The sequence below is a fragment of the Acomys russatus genome, chromosome 25, assembly GCF_903995435.1.
Source record: "Acomys russatus chromosome 25, mAcoRus1.1, whole genome shotgun sequence".
NCBI classification, from domain to species: domain Eukaryota; kingdom Metazoa; phylum Chordata; class Mammalia; order Rodentia; family Muridae; genus Acomys; species Acomys russatus.
The window spans coordinates 49,469,998-49,478,187 of NC_067161.1; the positions used below are offsets into that span (position 1 = coordinate 49,469,998).

Consider the following 8,190-nt stretch of genomic DNA (forward strand, 5'->3'; position numbering starts at 1 on the left):
TCCTTGTCTTGGCCTGCCTCCGCCTCCGCTAGGTCACTGTGAGGATCAAGAGCTTAATAAAATCGAGCTTCGTTCGCTGGCTGGCCTTCAGGCTTCCCCTCCCTCGGCGCCCGCAGCTGGCCACACCCCGGTGCGAGATCTTACAAACACTTTATTGGGCCTTAGGGGATGGGTGCCTGTGAGCAGGTGTGTCCCGTTCTGGGCTAGAGGACTACCTCCGGGAAGGCCGCCAGCCGCTGGAGGAACTGCCCAACCTCCGGCGCTCAGCATCCCGTGCCCACCGCAGCTCCGGGTACCCAGGGGCGAGCGCCTGGCCTTGGAGCCGGAGCGAGGAGAGTTAACTCGAGCTGCTCGTGCCGAGGCCGAGGGCCGGGCCGCTGGGAGCGCCTCTCATTGGTCGCCGAGCCGGCTCTGCGCTCATTGGCTGAGGCGCTCGGCTGCGGCTCACCCCCGGAGTCCCCATTGGCGCTTCGATCCAGAGACCTGAGAGTGGCGGCCCGGCCTCGGCAGGCTACCTCCGGGGAAAGGTGCTCCTGCTCCCGTGGCCACCCGGCCACCGCTCATCCTCAGCCCCGGGACCCTAACTCCCTTCGCCACGCTCCTCTTGCTGTCGCCGAGTCACCCCCGGGTCTTCCCTCTGAGTCTTTTCCTCCTGTTGCCTTTTTTTTTTTTTTTCCTTGCTTCCCCAGCTACCGTTTCCCAGCCCCGCGTTTTCCTAAGATAACTCCCTGGTCCCCGTAGCCTGTCATCCCAGGCATCCCGCCTGCCAGCTTCTAACTTCTGCTCCTCCCTGACCTCAGATCCCTTGGTCAACGGCGCCTTCCTGCCTCACTCCACTTCACTTTCGTGCCTCTTTGCCACCCTCTGACCCCCAAATTCCCTCTAACTTAACTTCCCTGCTTGACTTTAGACCCTGGCACTTTAGCTCTGTAAATTTCTATCTGTCGCAGCCTGGGCTTCAGGAAGCCAGGTGTTGCCCTGGGATCCACCCCTGCTTTCTGAGGCGATTGCTACCCTTACCATGGATTTCTTGATGAGTGGTCTGGCTGCCTGCGGGGCCTGTGTGTTCACCAATCCCCTGGAGGTCGTGAAGACCAGAATGCAATTGCAGGGAGAACTGCGGGCCCCTGGCACCTACCAGCGCCACTACCGAAACGTCTTCCACGCCTTCGTCACCATCGGCAGGGTGGATGGCCTGGCTGCCCTGCAGAAGGGCCTGGCCCCTGCGCTCTTGTACCAGTTCCTGATGAATGGCATCCGACTGGGCACCTACGGGCTGGCGGAAGCTAGGGGATACCTGCGTACCGACGAAGGCACCCACAGTCCTGTCCGCAGCGCCGCAGCGGGGGCTCTAGCTGGGGTCATGGGAGCCTATTTGGGAAGTCCAATCTACATGGTAAGAGGAGGGGTGGTCTTGTCAGGGCCTTAGTGTCCAGTGGGAGCCTGGCCTTCCAAAGGGCATTGGTGACAGGGTGCTGTTCCCTTTAAGCAGGCAAAGGCAAAGGAAAGTGCCAGCGAGCATCAAGGCCTTCTGATCTGCCTTATGCACCCCCACCCCACTGACTCGGCAATGGCCCTGTGTTGATGGAGATTACAGAGTTTGCTTCCGGGGACTTTCTTTTGAGTGGTGGTGTCACTAGTTTGTTGAGGCAGGGTCTCCCCATATTGTAGTGTCACAAAACTCCCTCTGGAGCACAGCCTGGCTTCAAACCACAGCCCAACCTCAGCCATCTCTGTGCTCCAGCTAAGAGGTGTGATTCATAGCTACCTACCCCTGAGCTTTGGAATCAGGCTTTCTGGAATTCCAACCCTGGCTTTGAAAACTATCTGTCGTTGCCACATCTATAAAGCAGGAGTAAGTACAGACTTTTGTGTGGTTGTCGGGAGGCTGACGGGAGGCAAAAAAGGCACATGTGAAGCATCAGTGTAGGTCCTGGCCGAGGGCAAGTGGTTGGCAAGCTTCCTTTTTCTTTTTCTTTTCTTTCTTTTTTTCTTTTTTTGGTTTTTCAAGACTTGAGTCTGTGTTAGCTTTGTCTGTCCTGGACTCACTTTGTAGACCAGGCTGGCCTCGAACACACAAGAGATACACCTGCCTCTGCCTCCGGAGTGCTGGGATTGAAGGTGTGCGCCACCACGCCCGGCTTTTCTGTTTAAATACAGGGTCTGGCTGTATAGACCAGGCTAAACTGAAACTCACTATGAGCCCAAGCTGGCTTCAAACTCTTGATTCTCCTTGCCTAGGCCATGGAAGTGCTTCAACAACAAACATGTGCCCCCACGCCCAGTGACCCTCTAACTTTTCTTATTATTACTAACACTGAGGTTGACTTTGTGGAGCAGGACAAGCAGCCTGAGTGTAGGCTCAGGAAAGTCCTGGGCATCACAGAATCGCAGTCTCACAGTTTAGTTCTTTGAGTGATCAGATATAGGTGAAGGGTTGGGATCCTCAGACCCAGAGATGGTAGGTTTCCCTGCTCAAGGTCACACAGCTGGTTGTTGTTGGGACTAGGCCAGGCGTAGTGCAGCTCAAAGAATGAGATGAGCTATTGGGAAGCCAACTCAGTCTCGTTCCTAGCGTATGAGATTTGAGAGCAAAGGCATCTCCAAAAATCAGCGGAATTCATACCCGCTTTGGGCCGTGGGAGCCCAAGGACTCGTTTTAGGCAGCCTGACTGCGAGGCAGGTGGAGGTGGCAGTGGGAGCGCAGATCTGGGAGCTGGCATAAGAGGCTGGACATCCAGATCTTGCCCAACATGAAGTCTTAGGAAACACTGCTGTTCCCCAACTTCACCCCCACCCCCAGCCCCAAGGGAAGGAGGATGTAGAGGGGGCAGGGTATCCTGCAGTGCTAGGAGGTCTGTCCCCTGGGACTGCAGCCAAGGGACAGAGTCTCATGACCAACTTGTTAAGTGGGAACAACAGTAATTAGCAGATTAAGAAAATATATTCACTGCTTAATACCCTAGAGGAAGTGAGGGGTTCAGGTGTTTTGGTCTCCACGGTGGGAGGATGACCAGTGGGGCACAGGCTGTGACACTCTCTTGTCTCCAGGTGAAGACACACCTACAGGCACAGGCAACCTCTGAAATTGCTGTAGGGCACCAGTATAAGCATCAGGTGAGGGGGTCCCCAAAGCAACCATGTCCCCCATTTTCTCCTGACTTCTTGCCTCTACCTGGCAGCGACCGCCAACCCTAGCCACTGCTCTGCCCAACCCCATCAAGTTTCACCCATCAGACCCTGGAGCCCACCCGGACCCTCATTCTCCCTTCATCCTCAAATCCCCCGCTTCTGTTCCTCCTGCCCATCCTCTTGGCCTGGTGATGGCCTCGCTTCTGTACCTGAATTCGGGATTGGCAAGAGTCAATAGATACCTGAGGGGCCCCGTTCTGGCTCTAAGCCTTCACTGAACTTGCTGTCTGGACAGCAGGTGTGCGATCCTTGGCAGTGTTAGCAGGAGGCAGTCCCTGATGCTGGGGTGACTGAACTCCAATCCCGTGGTCTCCCCCCACCCCAGGGCATGTTTCAGGCACTAACCGAGATTGGCCAGAAACATGGTCTAGTGGGGTTGTGGCGTGGGGCCGTGGGCGGCCTGCCCAGAGTTGTCATCGGCTCCTCCACGCAGCTGTGCACCTTCTCATCCACCAAGGACCTCCTGAGCCAGTGGGAGGTACTGCCTGGGAGGGGTGGGGCCATCCCTGAAGTGGGGAACAGGGGTGGGAAAAGGGAGGTGGGCCCTGGTGCCAAAAGTGAGGGAGCAAGAGGGCGTGGGAACCAGACTCCTTAGACTGGATTCTGTTGTCATAGCCTAAGAAAGGGTACCTCAGCCCTCCAGACACCCCTCCTTCAGGCTATCACACTGTTATCTCTGGTGGTATGGAAGCTCCCAGAATTACCAGTTATGTTCCCAGGGCGGGGCCTCTCCTGTTCGAAGGTTGAACGACTGTGTGGTTAATAAAATTCATTCTCTTTCTTACAGATTTTTCCTCCCCAGAGCTGGAAGGTGGCTCTGGCGGCTGCCATGGTGAGTGGTGTGGCAGTCGTCCTGGCCATGACACCCTTTGATGTGGCTAGCACAAGGCTTTATAACCAACCCACGGACACTCAAGGCAAGGTAAGAGCGCACCGGAGGACGCAGGCTGGCAGGAAGAGCTGGGGGCGGAGAAGCAGGTGCGCAGATGCTGCCTGCGCAGGTGGGCTCTGACCTGCTCCCCATGCTCTCCCTCCCTCTCCAACACGCTCCAGGGCCTCATGTACCGGGGGATCTTGGACGCTCTGCTGCAGACAGCTCGGACAGAGGGCTTTTTTGGCATGTACAAGGGTATAGGTGCCTCCTATTTTCGCCTCGGGCCCCACACTATCCTCTCCCTCTTCTTCTGGGATCAGCTGCGCTTCCTTTACAACACATACGCTAAATAACAGTCGCTCGCCCGCACTCCAGACCAGCTAGCTCTCTCTGGGCACCTCTGCCTCTACTACTTCCTATCTCGGTGACTATTTACTGACAGATGGACTTTTCATCCACTTTAGGGGGACAGCTGTGCCCACTTTTTCTCTGCTCCTTTAGGGTTGAATCATTTGAACAGTAATTTATATTCCTTCCCTTGAGTGTTGCTTTAAATTGCCCCACAAGTCCCCCCTCTGTACTTAATACCCACCTCAGGGTTGAATCAGTCACTCCAAAGTATGTTTTCTACTGTCATTCTTGGGTCCCTCCTGCTCCTGTGCACAGCTTTAAAACTCCCCTTTCCAAGACCAAAGGGGAATGGGGAGACCTAAGTGTCCCCTTAGATTCAAAGCCCACAGAAACCCTATTGTTCATAAAGCAAGTTTATTTCTGCAGAGGAGGTGTCTTATGTTTATGTCCAGGGAAGAAGCGGAAGGGAGCTCCCCCTCTTAGAACTGGGTCCTCGAGTCCTCAGCAGCAGTATGTTGTGTTTTTTAACCATCTTTACTGGGGACCAAAGATGTTGGGGTCATGGAGAGTCAAACTAGTCACCAGTTGTTGAAAGTTATCCAGGCTCCAAGGTGGACATGTCAGACTTTCAGGGCCAAGAGACCTGCTGTTAGACCTTAGAGGGAGAAAGAGAATGCTGCAGCTTGAGGCTTTCAAGATCGCACTTCCTAGTCCCCACAAGACCAGGAATCTCTGACCTGTCAGCCCGGGACCGTTTCTGCTTCCTTGAAGGGGCCCACCAGCCACTCTTCCTAGTTCGACCCACCCAGCCTAACTGTCATGGGGACCCAGGTGCGAGCTCCCCACCCTTTCATTAGTCCTTACGGGGGCTGGTTGAAAGTGAGCAAGAGGTCAGTCTGGTACCGGGGCAGCCGAAGCAAGGCCTGATGCAGTGTGACATCCTTTGCTACCTAAAGAGATCAGAATCGCCATGCTAACGGGGTACCTGGAGCTTCCCCTCCCCCACTCCAGGGCATCCCAGTAGCCGTGGCCCTCACCTGCTGGTTTTCTTTAGCTACCTGCTGCTTGCCAGAAAGGAACCAGGCATCTTGACAGCAGCCCCTCAAAGATAAGTTCTCCAAACAGAGAGGCTGCACAGATAACACGTGCACGGCCCTAGCCCCCTGCACCCCGCCAACGTCCTCAAAATGGTACCTGGAGTTGGAGGGACAGAGGTAGGGAGGGGCATCTCTGAATGACCCATCACCACCCTCGAGACAGGCTCTCTAGTGGCCAGCCTGCTACTGCCCTTGGAGTTTTTTCGTCCTGAATAACCGTCCCGTCACAGGCCCCGCCCACTTCCTCGGCTCCCGGCCTCCCATTGGCTAGCTTTCTCACCGCGCAGCCGCTTCGCCTCGCACATGGGCCTGCAGCTCCAGAAGTTCCACGATCACACTCTGGTCGGTCACGGGATGGCAGAAAACTTCTTGGTTATCCGGGACCGGTCGGAGGTCACTGGATAGGGGCAGGGGCACTCTAGTTGTCTCTGGCTTCTTCTTGAAACCCACCCGACAGGTCTCCGGGCCGCCTGGGCTTTCTTACCTCACATCAATGGCCCCAGGGGGGAGGATGGCGGAGAAGGCGCCTCCGAACAGTGGACAGTTTCTGGTAGGCTCCATAGATCTAGGACTTGAGTCTGGACATTAGCGAGGTTTTAAAGAAATCTACACGGGCCTCCGAGGCATCACCTGCCCCCCGGGTTCCTGGAGCAGCCACCACCTCCTCCCGGCCTACTAGGATCTGGTACCTTTAAGATCTAGCCACGCCCCACGATCACGCTAACCAATCGCCGCCCGCGCTCGGGGGCGGGGCGGGGCTATCCGTGGCTGTTTTCTAAAGCCTGGTTTTTAGTCTGGGCGTAGTTTGGGGGTCTGGTTTGCCGTCCTACTTGGGTCGAAATTTGTGATACTAGCGACGGGTTAATCGCTGGTGCCCACTCGCTCCTTCATTTTAAAGGGTTCGTACCTTCTAAGAAGGTCACTTGAGACCGTCCTTAAGAACAGTTGTTGCATTAAAGGGCCTGTCTAGGTGGGGGTCTCCGGAGTAAAGGGTGTTCTGCGGCCACTTGACTCCAGTGGGCTGACCACTAATTTCCGGATCTCGTGCTGGGAATTAGGGAAACAACAAGCCCAGGTGTGGGTCTGGGTTAGGATTCGGACCTCAAGCCTTGACACCTAACCTGAGGATTAAAGTTCTAATCCCCTCAAGTCTTCCCCTTGGGAGGGCCGAGGGGAAGCGCTCTCCCAGTACACCTGGACCAAAGCACGGATTAAACTGTTGTTTTTCCTTTACAGACTTTTAGAGTGTTCTTTAAGTATTTGTTCAAACTTTATCCTAACAGCTGATTTCCCCATTCATCCTTGATCCCCAGCACCTGGCGTAATGTTTAGAACATAATAGTCGTGGAGGTGTATAGTTACACTGCTGAATAGATCTGCTAGTGCCAGTGCCTGGGAGCCACGAGGCCGCCACCCCTTTACCTCAGCTTCCCAGCTGAGAACCGGGCAAACGGGTTCTCATCCTGGCCAAATGGACCCTTATAATTTACTGAAATGTAGCCAAGGGTTCCGTGTTTCCTGGTGCCGTACAGACCGTTTCCTTCGTAGGCAATAGAAAGGTACATCTTTTTTTTTGTTTTGGTTTGGTTTGGTTTGGTTTGGTTTGGTTTTTTTTTTTTTTTTTTTTTTTTTTTCGAGACAAGGTTTCTCTGTGTAGCCTTGGCCATCCTGGACTCACTTTGTAGACCATGCTGGCCTCGAACTCACAGCGATCCCCCTGCCTCTGCCTCCCAAGTGCTGGGATTAAAGGCGTGCGCTACCACGCCCGGCCTAGAAAGGTACATCTTACTGAGCTGTGAAACTACCAGTGGAGTTTGCTTTGAGTCTGAAAGTTATATTTGCAGAGCTCCTGAGGGCATCCTAGAGGTATTCTAGCCAGGGCATAGGTGTAGTGACTTGGAGGTGAGAGTGTGTATTCTAGGAAATGCAAATAAACGTGGGGGAGGGCAAAAAGATGGGTGCCAGGGAGTTGTGAAGATGGCCAAGCATGGAAGATTTTGTTTAGTTACTTGTTTGCAATGCTAGGGCTTGAACCCAGGCTGCTGCTTTACTATTAGATTCCTCTCTCTCTCTCTCTCTCTCCCCCCTCCCTCTCTCTCTCTCCCCCTCCCTCCCTCCCTCCCTCTCTCTCTCTACCCCTCCCCTCTCTCTCCCCCCCTTCTCTCCCCCCACTACCTCCCTTTCCCGCTCTCCTCCTCTCCTCCCTTTGTAACTGCACTCTTCCCATCTTAGCCTCCTAAGTGCACTGAGTATGTGCCACTCACTATCCCAGTTTGGACTCCTTGTTTCTTGCCATAGGCATCTGGCTTTTCTCCTGGTGTTTGTTCATCTCTAAAGCACTGTTAGGACTGAAGGTGTCCAGGTGTGGTGGCACATGCCTTTAATGCCAGCACTGAAGAGGCAAAAGTAATCCGGTCTCTGTAGTTAGAGACCATCCTGTTCTGCATAGTTTCAGGCCAGCCAGGGTCACATAGCGAGACCCATCATCGTCGTCGAAGGAAGGAAGAAGGAAAGAAAGAAAAAAAAAAAAGGGCTGGAGAGACGGCTCAGCAGTTAAAAGCACTGGCTGCTCTTCCATAGAACCTGGGTTCAGTTCCTGGCACCCACATGGCAGCTCACAACTGTCTGTAACTCCAAGATCTGACACCCTAACACAGACATACATGCAGACAAAAC

The 8,190-nt window shown here is 54.4% G+C and overlaps 2 protein-coding genes across 3 annotated transcripts; one reads left to right on the forward strand and one right to left on the reverse strand.

Moving 5' to 3' along the window:
- The first annotated feature begins 834 nt into the window (after positions 1–834).
- On the forward strand, positions 835–4,633 carry Slc25a35 (solute carrier family 25 member 35). 2 transcript variants are annotated; one of them, XM_051167668.1, is made up of 5 exons: positions 835–1,396; positions 3,052–3,117; positions 3,518–3,670; positions 3,980–4,114; positions 4,246–4,633. In XM_051167668.1, the coding sequence occupies exons 1-5, from the start codon at positions 1,022–1,024 to the stop codon at positions 4,417–4,419; spliced, it is 903 nt and encodes a 300-aa protein (XP_051023625.1). In that variant the 5' UTR covers positions 835–1,021; the 3' UTR covers positions 4,420–4,633. The 2 variants fall into 2 exon arrangements, with proteins under 2 accessions (XP_051023625.1, XP_051023626.1); XM_051167669.1 differs by lacking the exon at positions 3,518–3,670.
- Positions 4,634–4,649: 16 nt separating this feature from the next.
- Rangrf (RAN guanine nucleotide release factor) lies at positions 4,650–6,229 on the reverse strand. Its single transcript, XM_051167670.1, has 5 exons — positions 5,999–6,229; positions 5,795–5,911; positions 5,455–5,611; positions 5,282–5,367; positions 4,650–5,072 (listed from the first exon to the last, which is right to left on the reverse strand). The coding sequence occupies exons 1-5, from the start codon at positions 6,073–6,075 to the stop codon at positions 4,952–4,954; spliced, it is 558 nt and encodes a 185-aa protein (XP_051023627.1). The 5' UTR covers positions 6,076–6,229; the 3' UTR covers positions 4,650–4,951.
- Positions 6,230–8,190: the final 1,961 nt, after the last annotated feature.

What these genes read in the sequence shown, in the direction of transcription:
- Slc25a35 (XM_051167668.1), top strand. Translation starts at nt 1,022, where the DNA reads ATGGATTTCTTGATGAGTGGTCTGGCTGCCTGCGGGGCCTGTGTGTTC. An exon ending in GGCACCAGTATAAGCATCAG is followed by an intron (nt 3,118 to 3,517) that starts GTGAGGGGGTCC and finishes CCCCCACCCCAG; the next exon opens with GGCATGTTTCAGGCACTAAC. An exon ending in ACCTCCTGAGCCAGTGGGAG is followed by an intron (nt 3,671 to 3,979) that starts GTACTGCCTGGG and finishes TCTTTCTTACAG; the next exon opens with ATTTTTCCTCCCCAGAGCTG.
- Rangrf (XM_051167670.1), bottom strand. Translation starts at nt 6,075, where the DNA reads ATGGAGCCTACCAGAAACTGTCCACTGTTCGGAGGCGCCTTCTCCGCC. An exon ending in TAGCTAAAGAAAACCAGCAG is followed by an intron (nt 5,368 to 5,454) that starts GTGAGGGCCACG and finishes TGATCTCTTTAG; the next exon opens with GTAGCAAAGGATGTCACACT. An exon ending in CTCACTTTCAACCAGCCCCC is followed by an intron (nt 5,073 to 5,281) that starts GTAAGGACTAAT and finishes TCTCCCTCTAAG; the next exon opens with GTCTAACAGCAGGTCTCTTG.